Below are 19,500 nucleotides of genomic sequence, written 5' to 3'. Positions count from 1 at the left end.
GCCTCCCTGTGGGGTTGGGGTGCTCATACGGACGACACTTGTGTGGGTGCTCCATGGCAGCCCCTTTGGAAACGTCATCACATCAACTATCTGGAACTGCTGGCCGTAAAATTTGCCCTCAGATCCTTGCACAAACAGGTTGCAGGGAAAGCTGTGTTAATATTTACGGACAATACAACTGCAATGGCTTATATCAATCGCCAGGGCGGGACAGTGTCCAGATCCCTTTGCAGGCTAGCTATGGACATATGGGAAGAGTGCCTTCATCGGAATATCACTCTCCAAGCTGCCCATCTGCCAGGAACTTTGAACCAGCAAGCAGATTTCCTGAGCAGAGGAGGAGCATCGGACCACGATTGGGAGCTGAATTCAAAGTATCTCCTCCCTCTTTTTCAACGTCTGGGACATCCCCACATCGATGTTTTTGCAACTCGATTCAACAAGAAGTGTCCCATGTTTTGTTCCAGAGCGGGGTTGGACCCTCTGTCACTGGGGGACGGCCTGTTGATATCGTGGGCTCACAACTTTCTGTACCTATTTCCTCCGATTCCGCTGCTTCACAGGGTGTTGGTGAAAATACAACACGACAAGCCCCATTGTCTTCTAGTAGCCCCCTGGTGGCCTCGGCAAGTTTGGTTCCCGACACTGTTGAGGTTAGCCAAGGGATCCTTTGTACACCTGCCGCAGGAGTTGGATCTCCTCCAGGCTCAGGAGGGCCAGGTCCTTCACTACGATCCTCTGAGTCTCAAGCTGACTCTGTGGGAAATACGCTTTCAGTGATGGACGCTCGTATCAATGATGTCTTGTTGAACTGTCGTAAATTGTCTACTAGAACTTCCTATGCTAGGAAGTGGGATTTATTCCTGCAGTACCTGAGTTCCTCTAATTTATCCCCTCCACCAGTGGATTTGAGGTCTGTTTTTGCGTTCATTTTGTCCAGAATGGATTTGGGGCTCAGTTTTTCTTCAGTTAAGGTGTATTTAGCTGCGGTGTCAGCTTTTCATCCATCTGTTGATGGGTTTTCAGTTTTCTCGCATCCTCAGACGAAACAGTTTTGTAAAGGTCTTATTCGCCTGTACCCTCCTCGTCGTCTTCCGACTCCGGCCTGGGATTTGGCTTTAGTTTTGCGTTTTTTGATGGGTAAACCCTTTGAACCGTTGGCCACGTGTTCTCTGAAGTTGTTATCGCTCAAAACTGCGTTTTTGGTGGCCATTACTTCTGCTCGTCGAGTCAGCGAGTTGTCTGCTCTAAGGTGTGATCCACCATATTTGAGTTTTTCCCCACATGGAGTATCGTTGTTTTTGGATATCTCCTTTCTGCCAAAAGTCGTTTCGGAATTTCATTTACGCTCAGATATAGTTCTGCCATCGTTTTTCCCGTCTCCTGCTAATGAAGAGGAACGGAAATTGCATTCTCTGGATGTTAAGAGAGCGTTGTTGTTCTATTTGGGCAGGACTAAGTCTTTTCGCCAGTCTCCAGCTTTGTTTGTTGCTCACAGTATGCCCTCCCAAGGGAAGAAGATCTCTTCCCAGAGGCTGTCGAGATGGATTGTGGAGGTGATCAAGCTATGCTACGCTTTGGCTAAGAAACCTCTTCCAGGTCAGCTTCGCGCCCACTCTACCAGGGCGGTAGCGGCTTCTACAGCTTTCATGAGAGGTATGCCATTGGGGGACATCTGCAACGCTGCGACTTGGGCTACTCCGCTCACCTTCGTGAAGCATTATGCCCTTGATGTCCGGTCTACTCGTCGTGTGGCGTTGGGTCGGTCTATTTTGCAGACGGCGCAGGTGTAGGGCCTCGGCCCCTCCTCCAGGTAAGAGTTATTGCTTGCTATTCTCCCAAGGGTGTGATGCACAGAGACCACGAAGAAGATAGACAGGTTGCTTACCTGTAACTGGTGATCTTCGAGTGGTCATCTGTGCATTCACACCACCCGCCCTCCTTCCCCTCTGCTCTCGGCCCTTCCTCTTGTTTCTTTGAAGGCTGTTGGGCGGCGGTCAGAAGGAACTGGCGGGATCTGCGTGCCCCTCCTTGGTCATGCGCGGTGGAGTCGGCGCGTGACCTGGGAGAGGCGCGAAAATCCCTTTTTGCTAGCTATCGGTACCGAGAAGGTTCAGCGCAGGCGCAGTGTATCCCAAGGGTGTGAATGCACAGATGACCACTCGAAGATCACCAGTTACAGGTAAGCAACCTGTCTTTTTTTATGCCTCCTGTCTCAACTTCCAGAACAGGCATTTCCAGGCTTCCCAAGAACTTACCGTGATTCGGCGGGGGACACAGACGTCCTCGCAGGATCATTCCTGTGGGGAAAACAGGCGCACCGCATCATGCCGTCGCCAAGAAGTAATGCCAGCGAGTTTTCAGTCCCATTGCCAGAGCGTCACTCAGCGTCACTTCCTGGCGACAGCATGGTGCGTTACAGGGAGGAATGGTCCAGCCAGGGAGCATGTTTCCCCCGCTGGATCACTGTAAGTACTTGGGAACCCTAGGCACTTCAGCAAAGTCGCCTCTGAGTGTTTGGAAATCTGCTGCATCTCTACAGAGTGACTGAATGATCTGAATACATTTGACACAAACATACAACACAATCATCAGCCTACAGCAGTGGTTCATTGATAGGATGGAAGGCCAACAAGGAGACTGTATTTTCTGGTGGTGTACTTTGGGGAACACAGGATTTTAATTAATTTATTTCATTGTGAATTTCCTTCATTGCTCAAATTAGTGAATTATTGAGAGGATGCCTTCACAACAGTGACTCAGCACAACCCAGCCATTGTGTCTAATTTACACTTTGGGGTAGAAAGCAGGGTTGTTCAGGGCTGGAAGAGAACTCAGTTTTCCCCCCCATAGCCAACAAATTCAACAGGCAAACACTCTGATTTTAGCAGCACAGAAGATTGCAGTTACAGACTAGCAGCACAATTTCAAGTTTTATTTTCTACCTTCTGTTTTGCTTGAGAGGCCACATTCAACTATCAGGCATATTGGTTTCTAAAACAAGCAAGTGAAATCTGAAGAAACTGAGTGAATGATATAAAGACTTGGCTTAATTTGCTTTCAAGCTATAAGTGGCAGCAGCATTCAACATGTTCCTGGAGGTTGTCTGTTCTTATAAAGAGTCCTGTTTGAATTAAGGGCAGATGTTTGTTTGGGAGAGAGAATAAATGCTGAGAATTCTTGTTAACTAGATTTACAATGGTGTGGTAGCATTGGCAGAAAAATTCTTTGTGCCTGGGGCAGTTTTCTTCCCCCAGTTATTGCTGCGGATCAACACCCTACAATCTATTGTAACTGGGATAGACTATTAAGGCAGTTGCCCTGACCTGGATGGCCCAGTCTAGCCCAATTTCTGCAGATCTTGGAAGCTAAACAGGGTTGTCCTGATAAGTGCTTGGATAGCAGACCACCAAAGAAGTTCAGGGTTGCTATGCAGAAGCAAGCAATGGCAAGCCCACCTCTCTTTCTCTCCATAAGTTAGCTGCAGCGTTTTCCACCTCCTTGAGGCAGTTAACAAATGCATCTTGGTTTGCTTTAACAGTACCCTTGTTGTGTCATTTAGATGTGTGCATGCTGTACATGCATGGAGAAGAGTGGAATTGTGCCCTCCGACTTTATCCCTGAATGTCTGCAACCATTATGCATATATAAAAGTTTGGCTTCTATCGAGCTCAGCACATTGCCTGTTCTCTAGGAACAGCATGGGAGGCTGCAGTGGGGAGGCAAGAATGTCCCGCTTGACAGGCAGCACTCCTTACCACCCATGGAAATACTGTGTCGAATCCAAGCTTTAGTGTGCAGGGGCCTCCCTGTGTTCAGTTACACTGCAGAAATCAGGATCACAAAATAAAAAATAAAAAATGAGCGACTGCAGATTTTGGAAACCATATGGGATGCAAAAACAAGTTTCAACCTTTTTTCTGGAAATGGGTGGGTGGGTAGTGACCTGCCAATATTTAGGTAGATTGTTGTCAGTTTGTTGTCAACTCTACTGAAAAAATAGGCAGCACCTATACATGCCTGATGGGCTGTGGTGATTCCAATGTTGTATATGTTGTTGTTCAGTCGCACAGTCAAGTCCGACTCTTCGCGACCCCATGGACCACATCACGCCAGACCCTCCTGTCTTCCGTCATGCTGTGGAGTTTGCTTAATTTCATGTTCGTTGCCTCAATAACACTGTCTAACCATCTCATCTTTTGCTGTCCCCTTCTTCTTTGACCTTCAGTCTTTCCCAGCATCAGGGTCTTCTCCAGTGAGTGCTCCCTTCTCATTTGGTGGCCAAAGTATTTGAGCTTCAGTTTCAGTATCTGGCCTTCCAGGGAACGGTCAGGGTTGATTTCTTTTAGGATTGACTGATTTGATCTCCTTGCAGTCCAGGGGATTCTCAAGAGTCTTCTTCAGCACCATAACTCAAAATAATCTATTCTTTGGCGCTCAGCCTTCCCAGGGCCGGCTCACCCACTAAGCAAACTAGACTTTTTCCTAGAGTGGCTGGGCCGCCGCCCCTGGAGGTGGGTGCCAAAATGCCCTGCCGCCCTGCCTGCTGCCCCCCCCTGCCGGGAAGGTGCTCCTTAAAGACTTATGGCCGAGGCACCCCGTGCACCGCTAGGGGATCAGGCAGGAAACGTTCCCCAGGGCTGGGATGGCGCCCTTTAAATCTTCATGGCATCTCCTTTCTCCGCTCTCCTTCCCACCCCCCCAACCCCCGCGCACCAGACGGCTGGGGAAAAGCGATGCTGAAGTGGCTGCTTGGATGATCTCTTAGGCACGTGGGGATCTGTGAAGAGCTCTGGCAGGTCTGCCCTGCGTGCCTGATCTTTCCGTGCGGCATCACCGGTCTCTTTAAATCTCAGGGGAGGTGAGGGGTTGCCGCTGGAGGTGGTCGGGGCCAGGAGCGGAGTGTGCTTAAGAATGCCATTCCCACGAGTCTGCGGCCAGAGTCCTTTTCCTGCTTACCAAAGGAGATTCTATCCCTGAGGGCTCATTAAGGGTGCGGGTTTTGGTGTCCTCCCTCGCCCTGTTTTCTCCTTCTGTTTCCCTCCCTCCCATTCGCTCTTCTGGCTTCGGGGAAGATGGTTATGGTGTGGGAAGGGGGGCAGGCTCGGCTGGCCCTGGTGGTGCAGGCACGCCTGCTGTTGCCAGGGGGGGAGGCCTGGGGTCCGAAGGCAGAAGGGTTTTTTGGCAAAACAGGGCGAGGGTGCCTGTGAGCTGGCCAGCACTTAGAAATCAGGCCGGGGAGGGAGGAACTGTGGTGTGCCTTGTGGGGGGGGAGAAGGGAGGGAGTCCCCCAGTGCCAGGATCAAAGTGATTCATGGAGGATAAGTCTATCAATGGCTACTAACAACAGTGACTGAGGGGAGTGCAGAGTTTGCATTGAGGAAAGTCTTCCTTCTCTCCAGGCCCCGCCTGGAGGTTGGCAACTCTGTAATTGGTGGGCGTTTGGGGGGGCAGAAGGTAGCCTCGCCTAGTGTACAAAAAAACGTAGAGCCAGCCCTGAACCTTCGTTATAGTCCAACTCTTGCCGCCATACAGTACTACTGGGGATACCATTGCTTTGACCATACGGACATTTGTTGGCAGGGTAATGTCTCTACTTTTTATTATGCTGTCAAGGTTTGCCATCACTTTCCTCTGAAGGAGCAGGAGTCTTTTAATTTCATGGTTGCAGTCACCATCTGCAGTGATCTTGGATCCCAGGAACATGAAGTCTGTCATTGCTTCCACGACTTCTCCTTCTCTTTGGCAAGGAGTGATGGGGCCGGATGCCATGATCTTAGGTTTTTTGATGTTGAGTTTCAAGCCGACCGTTGCGCTCTCCTCTTTTACCCTGAGCAAGAGGCTCTTGAGGTCCTCTTCACTTTCTGCCATTAGAGTGATAGCGTCTGTATATCTGAGGTTGTTGATGTTTTCCCCAGCAATCTTAATTTCGGTTTCTGAATCATCCAGGCTGGCATTTCGCATGATGTACTCTGCATATAAATTAAATAAGGGGACAATATACATGTTGTACTCCTTTTCCGATGCTAAACCAATCAGTTGTTCAGTGTTGTATATAGAAAAGAATATTTAGAGTTGTAACCATAGTGCCTGAAAAGCTGAGCAAAGATGTAGAGACAGTAGAAAATCCAGGCAATGTGCATAGATCAGGTGAAGCCTTTAAAAAGTGTCCTCCCTTGTTAAGGACTGTAAAATCTCTTAAGTATTTGCTCCCTATTTTAATCTCAGGTTTTTGGACAATGCCTCTAAATGTTATTGTTTTCCCCTGGTATTCATCCGTCCAACTAGAAACTTGGCTGTGAAAGACCCAATAAATTCCTCTTTTTCCCTCAGCAGAAATAATGGATTTTCTTTTGCTTCCATTCACATTTCAATGATAAAGTACCTCAATAATTTTTACAGCTTTGTGTGGCACTGAGGAAAATCTTTATGTAAGTGTAATAGAGGAATTATTTTTATGTGGAATATATGTGTATAATACGACCACAGCCTGATGTTTCAATTCTGAAGTTCAAATATCAGGAATGCTTTAAACTTTGTGTGTTACAGATATAAAAGTATATTACCTGTTAGCATCCTTTGTTAAAAAAAAATTTAAACAAATATTGGAATTGTTTTTGTATGGCTATCTGTTTATATATTTCTGGCAGGAAACCTCAAGCTGTAAGAGCTAACTGAGATTTCATTCCCTATTTTTGAATTTCAAAACCCTGACAAAGATTTTTCATTAGTATGCATTCAGTCTCCATTGACAATCAGCTTAACTTGGTACCACTTCAAGGAACATCTTCTACAAACTATTTAATGTGGTGAAAGAGGAAAAAAACCCTCTGTATATATTACTTCAATTTTGTTTTTCTCCACCAATAAAGGTTTTTTAAAATAACTGCTTTCTCTCACTTGCATTTTTTGACAGTGATGAATTTCCCACATATATTACTAGTAATGGCAGTATTGATACAGCAAAAGTTTTCTAAAAAGAAATGCATCACATAGTGATCATGCATTAGTGGAAACTAGTGTATTCATTGAACAAATTGTGTTTGTACGGTATTATGAAACCTGTAGAAGTAAGATCAGAATATGAAGTCCAAGAAATATACTTGAAATCCTATTTTTACCTTAGGTTTCAGGCCATCTTAAAAAATCCTGATTTTATTCTTAACTGTCACAGAAAGTAAAGGGGGGTTGACCTGGCAGAGGGGGAGGTGGGGGGCAGAGGGAGGCTGGAAAGTGAACAAGCTGGGTAAAAAACACGAAACACCTGGCGGTTGTCAGACAGGGGTGGGCATGCTTCTAACACACCAGCAAAAAAATTTGATCACAGAAAAATGTTCCCTGACTGCTTTTATGTCCTGGGGGGGGGGAGGATTCTGCTCCAGTTGCCTGCTTATTGCTCACAGCAGCTCAAGGGTGGAGAGGAGCAATTGGACTGTCTTAAAACCAGATCCAGATAACGCAGTGAGATGCCGTAGTGACCTTGGAGTCACTACTAGAAGCCAATAAAATGATGCAGACAACTGATGCTGAGACGAAACAATAGGAGGCCTGATGCGAGATTACATGCAGACAGAAATTTGTGAAATGATGTGGTATTGGCAGCAAAGTGGCTGGAAAGACCAATGCACATTGGACCTAAGACATGGGTAGGACTTATCAGGGTTTATATACTGTAAAGTACACTTGCGTGGCACGGTTTCATAATCTGGACTTGATGTAGCACACATGCCCCAAAGGTTGGCCATTAGTGAACTAACATCTCTCAGAATAGTCTACTCTGAGCTTCTTCACATGCTCTACATTTTGTTTGGTGAAGCTGCACTGGTCTTACTGAGTTGTTTCCTGCACTAAACATACAGATAAGCATCCCTGAATAGTCAGAGACATTAGGGAGCCCTGGTTGACTGCAGTTACCAGCATAAGAATTCTATGCTGATTCAGCACAATGAATCCCTTCAAGCCAAATTTGCCTTGTGCTGTCTGTGTTCAGACTAATGTGTCAACTATCTAAATGAGCCAATTGATAATATTGGCATAACTTGCTTTCATGGAAGACAATAATGAGAACAATGAAGGGGTTATGTTTCAGTGGCAAAGCATGTGCTTTCAGGCAGACAGTCCCAGGTTAAGCCTCTGGCATCTGCAGTAGATGGCCTTAGGAAAGATCCCTGCTTGAGAGTTGCTGCCAGTCAGGATAGCAACAGGGAACTAGGTGGATCAGTGGTTTAAGAAGGAAAAAGACAGTTTCAGATATTTAGCAAGTGACAAAAAGTCATGTTTTTCTTTTATAGATGGACCATTCCTACGCTTCAAGCAAGTAGTTTATTTGCTGATAAACTTGTCCAAATTTGTGGGCATTACATTAGTGTGAGGGCTTTGTTTCTGGGGAACACACCAGAACAGAGTTCCAGAACATCTTTGAAAACATTCTTTTTAAAATGTTTAAAAGTTCGTGATTTTTCAGTATACAGATTGAAAAATTCATTTCCTCTTGAGAGTTCTAGCACCTCTTTTTCAATCATCAGCAGCAGCAGCAGCCCTGAGTGTGACTACATGTGGTCTATGGTGACTGATTTGTGATAGATCCTTGCAGAATCAAGCAATAACCCAAGTACTGCCATTAGTTTGTGATATATATGTTGGATGAAAGTACCCTAAGAAATTAAAAGCACAAGTAAATGATTAATCACTTATCTAGACTATCCCAGGATGGAGTTTGCTTCTACTTTCTCAAATACTAGTAGTTTATTTCAGTAGAAAAATGCATCATATCTGTGCTGTTCTTATCCTATTCAATGGTGATTAAAGCTGAACTGGCAATACACACAGTAGAGAAATAAATGCACTTTGCTACTGAAATTACTGGTGGAACAAATAACAGCTATTCAAAAGCCTAGGTGCAAATGTACTTGTAGATGGCATTCCATCCCTATTTCTAAAAGCTTTCAATACATGTTTCCACAATAGGGGGTGATTTCTTTTGAATAAGTGATGAGCTATAGGCTCTGCATTTTTATTATTTATCAGGCATTTAGACAGAAGATTGGAAAAATGACTGAACTCTGTAATTATGTAGTTAAACAGCAGGTGATAACAGCTCCAGAATAGCCATTAAAACCTATCTGATCAATAGTGTGTAACTTTTTGAATGTTTACTGATGTAAAGCCCATAAACTTGTAAATGTATGTCTTGTGGGATAGTGTTCTGTGCATTTTTAATTAAGACATGCATCTGCAGATAGAAAGTAACTGCAGTCAAAATCTGTTGTTTGGAATCTGTGCTGTGTTGTCTCTGTTGGGATTGTGTCCTTTTGGATACTTTGGAGTTTCAGATTCTCAGGATTGTCCTTGCAGGATTACCAGTGTAGTGCAGTACATACTACCATCAATCTGAAAAGCTCTGGTAGGAACTCTGGAAGGAGACTCAACAGGATGTGGAGGAGAATTACACATTTAAGACCAACAGTGCAACCCTAGAGAGTTACTCCATTCTAAACCCACTGATTTCAGTGGACTGAGATGGGAGTAACTCTGCATAGGATTAAACTACAACTGTTAGAAATTAAGAATAGTGGAGTTATCAGTGGTAGAGTCATGACCGGGGAATCTGAGCAGTAGGTAACAGCACAAGTCTGGAGAAAGAGGGATGGGAACAGAAACTTGGAAACACAAGACAAGAGGAGAAGAAGAAATTGGATTTATACCCTGCCTTTCACCACCTGAAGGAGTCTCAGAGCGGTTTACAATCCCTTTCCCTTCCCCTCCCTACAACAGATACCCTGTGAGGTAGGTGGGGCTGAGAGAGCTCTTTCAAGAACTGTCCTTGAGAGAACAGCTCTGAAAGAACTTGTAGTTAACCCAAGGTCACATTAGCAGCTGCATGTGGATTGGGGAAACGAACCCAGTTCTCCCAGATTAGAGTCCACTCTCCTAACCACTACACCATGTGTGTGTGTGTGTGTGTGTGTGTGTGTGTATGTTTAGTGTCATCAAGTCCCTTCCCGTTTATGGTGACCTCTGGATTAATGACCTCCAAAATGTCCTATCATTAACAGCCTTGGTCAGGTCTTGCAAACTGAGGGTCGTGACTTATTTGATTTAGTCAACCAAGGCAGACAGACTTGCTAAAACAATGGTGTACTTTCCCTGAAGATAGGGTTGCCTTAAATTTAAATTAAAACCAGTGGGTGATGCTTTCCTTGAAGACAGGACATATCAAACTAACATAGTCCTCACCGTGTTGCCTTAAATTTAAGTTAAAATCAGTGGATGGCTAATTGTAATAATCACAATCCAAATGTAAGACGGTCAGTTTCCTTACATATGAAGAGATGGGGATGAAACAGTCCTTTGCTATAAACCCACCCCTCCTCTAAATTATACATCGTCAGCTGACATCACCTTAGGCTTAGCACTTGCACTCTGGCCTTTGCTCAGCATTTTTCTCCTGCTGTGACCTTGCACCTGCTCTCGACTGATTGAAGTATTTGACTGCTTGCTTCTTTTGTCTTTCTGCCTGTGTGGAGGTGTGCGAGTGACATTTTGTGACATAATCTCCAGGCTGCCTCACCACCTGCATCCGCTGTCAATGGCATATCCCCATAAGTGGTGTCTATTTGCATCAAGGCAGAGCAATTTTTATTGTGTTTCAACTTGTCAGATGGCCTCGCTGATGGAGGCTGCCTGCAGCTGCTAAGAATACGCTTCTTTTCTCAAAGGCTCTTGACTGTTCAGTGAGAAGATTACAGTGCTTATTCTGGAATTACAGCTTCACCCTGTAAGCATGCTGGTGGCACAGATGACAATCATTTAATGGAGTTTGTGTGAGCAGAGCCCCTAAAGGAGCACTTTGGTGTAGTTCTCTTTGTGTTGCATGTTTGGTACTTGATCCAGCTATAGTCATGGACAACCAGTTGCATACAGCCACTGGTGACTCTGGATGATGTGCTTGAACCAACTATTTCCATGGCTTGGATCCACTGGAGATTTCTGCTGATGGAAGGCATTTCTGTCAGTAGAACATGACTTTCTCACCTCCCCCTCTTGCTGCAGCCCAAAATGCCCCCTCTGCTGCTTCTGGTGGGACAAGGGATCCCTAGGAGTAACATGAGAAAATCAGGCAGCAGCCTGATTCCCTGGATCACAGTTGAGACAAGGTTGGGTGCAAAGCAAGAGCTTGGTTTGCATTTTTATCTGTGACAACTCTTTCAGCAGCAGTTTTTCACACTTAAAAAGTGCCATGGAGCTGCTGCTAATGGTGTTAGGAAACACAGTTATCAAGGCAAGGCAAGTGTCTGTGTCTCAAATAATGAGCTAACAGAACACTTTAAAATTCAGTAAACTAGTGAGGCTCATTTTAAATTGACGAAATAAATTGTTCAAGAATTAGGAAAAAGATAACATGCTGATAGTATCATATGCAATGCCTCCCTCAAGCCAGAATGATTTGTGTGTTAGTTTGTTATCTATGTGTTGGTCTTTTAAAAAGAAATTTAGGGGATGCCAAAATGCCTTGTTGGGTCTCATTAATTTTAAACAAAGTTTGTACATGTATCAGATGGGATATGTAACATGGGAAACAGCCATTTATAATGGTGGTGATAGTTTCTATCTGTGTGGTACATAAAATGCAAATGTGGTATAATGGTTAGAATTTCAGGTTAGTATATGGAAGACCAAAGGTTGAATCTTCAGTCTGCCATGGAAGGGAGACCACTAAGGAAAACTTTGTGGAGGAATGTAATGGTAAACCACCTCTGCTTCTCACTTGACTTGAAAGCTCCTTGCTGGGGTCAGTATAAGTCAGCTATGACTTGATGGCACTGTACACACACACATGCTCACCAGGAGTGTGGAGAGGAGAAACCAGAAAGAGAATGAACTCCCAGAGGCCATTGGAAGGCCATTGGAAGTAATGGGCTCAGAAATGAGCTTTGGTGGGGTATGACTCTTCTTCTTTTTAAAAAAATATTTTATTTGTTGCTTTTTTGACAAACAAACATACAATGGGATATACAAGTAACTGCTTGTTTTATTTCTCGCCTCAGAAAGTTTGAAAATTGTTCCCAAGTTAGGTCTCCAACTGGTGTATCTGGATTGAATTCCTCCTCTATTTCCCCCTCCATTTTTCCACACCGTCTTTCCCCACTCCAAATTTCACTAAATTTTTAAATTGTTTTGTTTTGACTGTATATCACTTTTCTAGCAGCACAAACAGTTCAAACAGTGGAAACTTTCTTACCCCCTCCTTCTTAAATGATATCTGCTCCCGTCCACTTCGCGGCCGCTTCCCCCCCCCTTCATTGGAGCTGGCTGCTTGGGGTAATTGGTCCCATATCCATAAATACGGAGAGAAATTTTCCAAAAAACCTTCGTGCACAGACCTTTTTCTTTTCTTTCTACAATGTACTTTCTTTGCGTTCATTCTACTCATCCCACCAGCGAATTTAAAAAAACAAACAAAACAAAACGGATGGCAGCATCTAAGAAGAACATGGCGGCCATGTTCTTTCCTCATCGATCAATCCTGCTTCGGAGCAGTTCTGGTCACCCCCCCCCCGCATTGCCGATTGCGGAAGGGGCCAGAAAAATGCCCCCCGACAATCGGGAGACTCTAACAAATCGAAAGTGGATCGGGCGGCTCGGAGCTAACCGACCATCCACCCGTCAACGCGCCGTACTGGACAAGGCTCGGGGATGACTCTTCTTGACCCATTGCTATGGCAAGCAGAAAGGTTTTCACTGGAATTAGAGAACTGTGAATATGTTCCATGAAATAAGGTGAAGAGTCCAAGAGGTAATAAGGCCCCAGAGCTGACCACTTAACTATCCCATGACTGGGAACGATGATGTGGGATTAGCTAGTACAGAGTGAAGAGACAGACAAGCATGCTTGTAAAAGCTTTTATTTATTTATTTTAAATCCCCGGAGGGATATTTTTATTTGTAAAAGCTTTTATTTCTTTTTTTAAAATCCCCGGAGGGATATTTTTATTATTTTTTATAAGACTAGAAAAAACTACAAAGAAAATATAAGGGAAAGGGACTACATCTATGGATGAAGGAAAGATAACCACACTAAACTAAAAACCCAAGAGGAGGAGATCACATCCTTGTTAAACTAAGTGTTAATAATTAAAGTGTTAGTACAACAATATATTTGTAGAGTTCTTGTTTTTCTCAGATTCAGTGTTAATATGTTAGTTGTTATGAGAGAACTTTCTGAGCATCTTCTTGTTATTTACTTCACAAGGCCATTTTCAGAGTCCTTCTGCCTTTACTTCGGTTTTCTATCTCTGAAATCATATGTAACTTTCGTTGCACCCGCACCCGTTTCTACAGCAGAGTCCTCATCCATTCCAGAGGTAGCAGAGTCACTTGAGTTGGATTCTTCATCTTTGGATTCTTCCTCCGATCACAACTGACGTTTCATTCATTCCTTGGCTTTAAAAATTGAGTCAATCTTTTCTCTTTTGTTGTTGATTTTAAAGATGACACCCTCAGGGATCGCCCACCTGCACAAAATTCCATTAGTTTGAAGAAAACAAAATTCCATTAGTTTGCCATTTTAAACAATTGTTTACCATTCCAAACTGCTTCTCACGGGCTTGAAAAATCGTCACCTCAATGTCAGCACTCAAGTAAGTCTCTCAAAACAAGATCACAGCTTGTTTCCCCCTCTGCCCCTTCGTTACGCTTATCTGTCCTTTCGCATAAGAGGCATCCCTCTTTGCACTCCGCTTTTCCCACGGGGGGGGATAGTTCACTTTTAAAATGTTCCATTTATTTTGAACTCACGTTCATTGTTGGTCATTTCTCTGACCTCGTTCACAACATTTGATACTCTGCTCGATATCCAGCACTTGTTCCGGTCGAATCAGCTTGTGCCCGAGGGCCACACAGCGGCAGGACCTGTCAAGGTGGAGGGAAGCCTTTATTCTCCAGCATCAAGCTGTCGAAGAGGCTACCCCTCAAAAGTCCTCTGGCCTGGAGCCTATCGCAAAGGCTCCGTGGGGATGCCACTTGAGGTAGCACCCCTCCATACCGCTGGTGTGCTAATCGCTCCCCTGAGGTCTGGGGAGAGCGACCGCCATCGCCAAGCCACAAACCGGAAGTCCATGCCTGTAAAAGCTTTGAATAAACATTGCATGTGTGACTTATTTGCCTGGGCTGCTATGGTGTAACTGCAAAGAGAGAGGCTGATGATAAAGAGTTACCCCCCCAGGCTCTCATCACATCAGAAAGTAGGTTTTCATAATTTCAGAATATGCGCTTGCTAAATAATGACTTACTGAGACTGATGGCCAAACACCAATGGCTCTTACAGAATCTGAAATTAACCATTAACTAACATAGGACATATTCAGTGCTCAGCAGGACATTCCAGATTCATCAACAGAGTGAAGTGTTTGGCTTCTAATCTCTCTCCCCGCCGTGGTCCCAGGTACCAAATGCATTTGGTTTCAGATTTGAGGCACTGCAGGCCGTCCCTGATGCAACAAACATGAAATTGAGCAAACTTCAGAGGATGGCGGAAGACAGGAAGGCCTGGCGTGATCTGGTCCATGGGGTCGCAAAGAGTCGGACTTGACTGTGCGACTGAACAACAAAAGGCTGTCCCTAATGAGGATGAGCTAGAAAGGCTCTAAGGATAGCCCCAAGACTTAATTTAACACACTAGAATGAGTGGCAGCCTCAGCTGGTTGAACCAAGATATGTTAGGCCACAATCTTCATGAAATAAAATGAACATATACAATTGCCTTATAGTCAAACCATTGGTCGACTGAGCTCAGCATTGCCTTCTCTGACTGGGTGCAGGTCTCTATTATCTCTAAATATAAAACTCATTAATCGATGTGATGGTTCTTGGAGTATGAACTTGTTGAGCCCTCCCAGAGAATGAATCAGTTCAGGTACACTGCCAGAGTGAGTCTGGTTTTTGAAGTCACAGTTGTCAGCACTGTAGAGAAGGAGAAGGCCCATCATTTTGTGGAACACATGGACTCCAGGATTCATTCAAACCACCATGCTACTGCTTTCAGGAGAAAAATTCCCCTCCCGCATGTTGCTGATAAGCCCTTACGGGCCAGCAATTTTCTGTGTACCAGTTTTCGCTGCTGAAACATCAGTTAGTACTGATTATGCTGTTTTGTATTCTCACCAGGCAGTCTTCTCTGTCACGCTGAGCGTGCATCCTGCAAGTGAGGTGTTCTAACGCCACGGTAATTTTTTTTAGCTAGCAGATGCAAGAAGATCATAAAGTTCACAAATGGAAAGTTCTTTACTTTTGCTACAAAAAGAAAAATGCCCTACATCTCCAAGAGTCTTGGAAAACTTCCCATTTAGTGACTGATGCCTCATATTTGGAACATATCGAAATAACGAGCTTATAAAAGATTGAGTGATGAAGTGATGCTGGATTCAGGAAAGCAAAAATAGCCAGTGGGCTAAGGCTGTGTGAGACAAGAGCTCAGGAAAAAGGCAGAAACACCGAGTTGCAGAGGCAATCTTAGACCCTTAAGCAGAGACAGTTACATCAGAGTTGTCTCAAATGTGGGTTGGGTGTCTTCCACCAGTGGCAATGGCAAAGCTGGCCCTAGCAGGAAGTGGGCCAGCTATGGGGGATGCCCAACCCACATGGTCCCTGGGCTACAGCATCCTCCTTCCCTGCTGGTGCCACCTCCCCCACCCTGGGCTCCTGAGGTGGGCCCGGCTGCTGTATTGCTGCCACAGCCCTGCTGCCACTGCATGGCTTGCTGCAGCCATCTCCTCCACCATCTGCCTCAGCTGGCTGCCCCTTCTCCACTGACCTCCTCTTCCACCAGTCTCCTGGTTTCGCCATGAACCAAACCACATTTTTGCGGTTGATGCCTATCCCTATTTGCTACTATATACTAGGCCAATGATACTCAGCAATTTCTTCGATGAATCTTGTAATAACCGAATTTCTTCCTTTATCTTTGTTTAGGAAGGAGGTTTGTAGTCATCAAAGTTCTGCTGAAATTTACCATACAAAATTCCAGCACCTTTATCTGTGTTCACAATTACACTGCAATTTTTCGCCCATGAAACTTGGGCAATGCAAACTGCCTGCACATTTGTATTCTGTTTTAGCTCCACCTTGTGGAATAGCCTACCTGAGGAGGTGAGGAAAGCTCCCACCCCTGTCTGTCATTCCACAGAATGTGCAAAATAGAAATATCCAGGGGGCATTTTTATAAAGGGATTAGAACTGTAGTATAATAGCACAGCTCAGGAGGACACTTTTTAAAAGGAAAATGATTGTATTCTATTGCAGTATTTATTGTATGTATCTCCTTGTTTTTACGTTGTTGTCTTTTAGCTTTGTAATCTAATTTCTGCACTGTGGTATGTCATGTATTTGTTTGTTTGCATCATTTTTAAATTCTGTAATCCTAGTCCTGTTGCACTGTTTATTGGATAGCTGCTGCTCTCTGGTTCAGTTGTTTTCTGTATTTTGTAATTCAGTGAGAAAGGTGGGCTATAAATGAATTAAGTAAATAAATACATCACAGTGCTAAGAGAGTGTGACATAAGCTAAATGTGACTAGCAGCATAGAAAGGTGGCATCCACACAGGTTAGGAAAGCATGAAGAGCGGTGTAACTAGGATTGCCAGGTACCTTTGACATGCCAGCAGGGGGATAGGGGAGACTCTAAGTGACATCGTGTGCTGTGCCTGCGTCACCTGAAAGTGACATGGGCACGTAGAGGGCAACGCTCTCCTTTTTGGGCAAAACTCTTTGTAAAATTGCCCTTAAACCATAGGGCTTTGCCCAAAAAATTAGAGTGCCCCCCAACATCACCAACATGCCTATGCCACTTCCAAGTGACGTAGGCGCGTCACTCCACATTGCTGCTGGGGGGGGGGATTTCCTCCCACTGGCCAGCTGGCTGGCAGTGGGCAGGAGCCTGCAATACTGAGGGGATCCCCCACCCCCAATTGGGGACCAGCAACCATATGTGTAACACTAGTCCCCTTCATACAATCCAAGCCTGCACACTCAGTGTGAGGAACAGTGAGAATTTAAGGGGAGGGTAGCAGCAAAACTTATCCCCTAACTAGAAATAATTACTAAACTGTTTGCACAGTGTGTATGTACAAACTGTACGGGCACAGGCCTGGAATTTTGAGAAGAGGTTTCCTGTGGGAATGAAAGAGAAATGTTGATTCATCCTAGAGAGAATGTAGCAGACAGCAAGTGGCAACATTTGCAAAGTGGATGAAATTTCAAGGTTTTCTTTCTAGCTATGAGTACTAGTAACTTACACTGAGATACAAAAGATGAGATTCCAGGGTTCTATCCCAGTTGTTAGATTTCTCACAAATTGTGTGAGCTGCCCACCAATGCTGTAGAGTCAATTATTGCTTCCAAAATTGGTTTGTACAGTCGAATTTTCATTCTTGCATGTTTCTTTAACAATTTATATGGAGGAACAGCCAAAAACAGTTCAGAAAGCATCTCAGTGGAGAAGCTTTTCCCTTAAATTTCTTGTGGAGAATTTCTGTGCATGTAGGTTGGACACCATTCATAATAAATAGTGGGTACCTATTAACCTGCAAAGTGAACTGACCTTTTTCCTTTCTTGTATTTTTTTTAGGTATTTGAAAAATGGGGGAAAAATAATGTGTAACATAAAAGAGAGGAATGGTACAAATTGCTGTGAAATTTAAAGAGGAAGGAAAGTGAATAGAAGACTAAGGAAAGGGCAAATGTATTATGATTGGAAATTGCAGTCTAAAATGGAAATAAATGGAGTGGTGTGGAATGCAAAAATGTCATCTATTTAATAGACTTCTTGAGCCACCCTCAGGAAATCGGATGCCTCAGATATTGCTGTCCTAGAAGACAGACTGAAATTTTGTGGCTTGCACATTGCCTTAAAGATATGTGTTATTGTTTTTGCCGTCTTAGCTTAAATTAACAAATGGATGCCTTTTAGCATTGAGAATGTTGCTGACACACAAAATGTCTTCTGCTGAGATGGAAGTCATACAATGTTAGACATGTATTGGGGAGACCTGGATTCAAATAGTTGCTCAGTCACAATTGCACGTTGCAGTCTTTCAAACAAATCTATATCCCAGGTTATTGAGATGATAATGTAGAGAGCTCCATGTGCACAACCCTGCATTCTTTGGATGGAGAGCAAGTTATAAATATAATGAATTAAAGAAGCCAGTCCAACTCATTGCTTCTGTTCTTTTTATCCTTTCCTAGGACAGTTTTCCAGCTCGCTTTGGAGGAATTCATTTTGTCAATCAGCCGTGGTACATCCATGCCCTCTACACAGTTATACGACCATTTCTAAAGGAAAAGACAAGGAAAAGGGTATTTTTCCTCTTCTTTATTTTCATGGTTTTGAAAAGCGATAAAATTGATCATAATGAAAAATAGGACTCAAATAGTTCTAGCATTATGTGATTCATAGTCACTCACCCCTCACAGTACATTTGCTTCGTCATGCAAGATGCCAATTCTTTGTAACGAGGTTTTGGTACTACACTGAGAGAGGTCTGGATTTCTTTGAATTACGGTGCCTTGTAATATTACTTATTTTTAAAAACTTGAGGACAATGATAGACATGCCCAGTACTAAATGATTTTAGGTAATAATATAACAAAGCCTTAAAAAAAAGTTTCAACTACTGGGCCTTGATTTCTAAAAATTTCAGAAACTGTCTCAGCCTGACACAGGTTGCCCAGTTTAGAGGTGCTATCATTCAAACATAGACTTTTATGGAAAATTAGAAGTTGGTTCCCTTCCTCGACCGCAATGACCTGGCCACAGTGATCCATGTGACGGTCACCTCGAGACTGGACTACTGTAACGCTCTCTACATGGGGCTGCCCTTGTCGCAAATTCGGAAACTTCAGCTAGTGCAGAATGCTGCGGCCAGGCTGCTGATGGGCGTACCTAGATGGAAGCACATCCAGCCTGTGTTGAAGGCCCTGCACCAGGCCCGTAGCCCGCTTGGGGCCCTGGAGGCCCGGCCCCCCTGCGGGGTATGCGGGCTCCCTCCCCGATCCTCTGCTCCCCCTCCTCGGAGGTCGGAGCAGAGCACTCAAGGGAAGTTAGACTTCTGCTTTGCCTCCGCTCTGCCTCTGCTGCTCCGGCTCCGCCCCTCCCAGGCTAGCCAGCCTCGCCGGGTTCCTCGTCTTCCCCCTTCCTTCCGCTCTGGCTGCCTGGGCCAGCAGGAGTCTGGCTTCTGGGTGACTCCCGGGGGCGGGGGATAAGATGGAAGCACATGGAGCCACAGCGCGCCATGCTCCACAAGGTCAGCAGCCCAAGAAATCGCGGCCCGCTCAGCGACTCTCCTCCAACCCTCCCCCTTCCGTTACTGAGGTGGTTTCCCTCCGCGGGGCTTCGGCTTTCGCTCGCCTCTCGGCGCCTCCTGGGAACCAGAGCTACAGGCTTCAGCAATCGCAGAGCTGCTGCTCAGCTGCTGGGAGATTTTTGAGTCCGCTCCACTCTTT

General features: G+C 44.7%; 1 protein-coding gene across 1 annotated transcript in view; it reads left to right on the top strand.

Moving 5' to 3' along the window:
- Positions 1 to 19,500, top strand: part of CLVS2 (clavesin 2) — a 74,724-nt gene that overhangs the window by 47,964 nt on the left and 7,260 nt on the right. Inside the window, exon 3 of the mRNA XM_015407349.1 lies at positions 18,244 to 18,354. Coding sequence (XP_015262835.1) covers positions 18,244 to 18,354 — 111 coding nt within the window. The remainder of the gene's footprint in view (positions 1 to 18,243; positions 18,355 to 19,500) is intronic.

The sequence above is a fragment of the Gekko japonicus genome, unplaced genomic scaffold (assembly GCF_001447785.1).
Source record: "Gekko japonicus isolate JY-2015 unplaced genomic scaffold, Gekko_japonicus_V1.1 scaffold252, whole genome shotgun sequence".
Taxonomy (NCBI): domain Eukaryota; kingdom Metazoa; phylum Chordata; class Lepidosauria; order Squamata; family Gekkonidae; genus Gekko; species Gekko japonicus.
The sequence above is the reverse complement of the archived record's forward strand: the minus strand, read 5'-3'. Positions and strand labels throughout refer to the sequence as shown.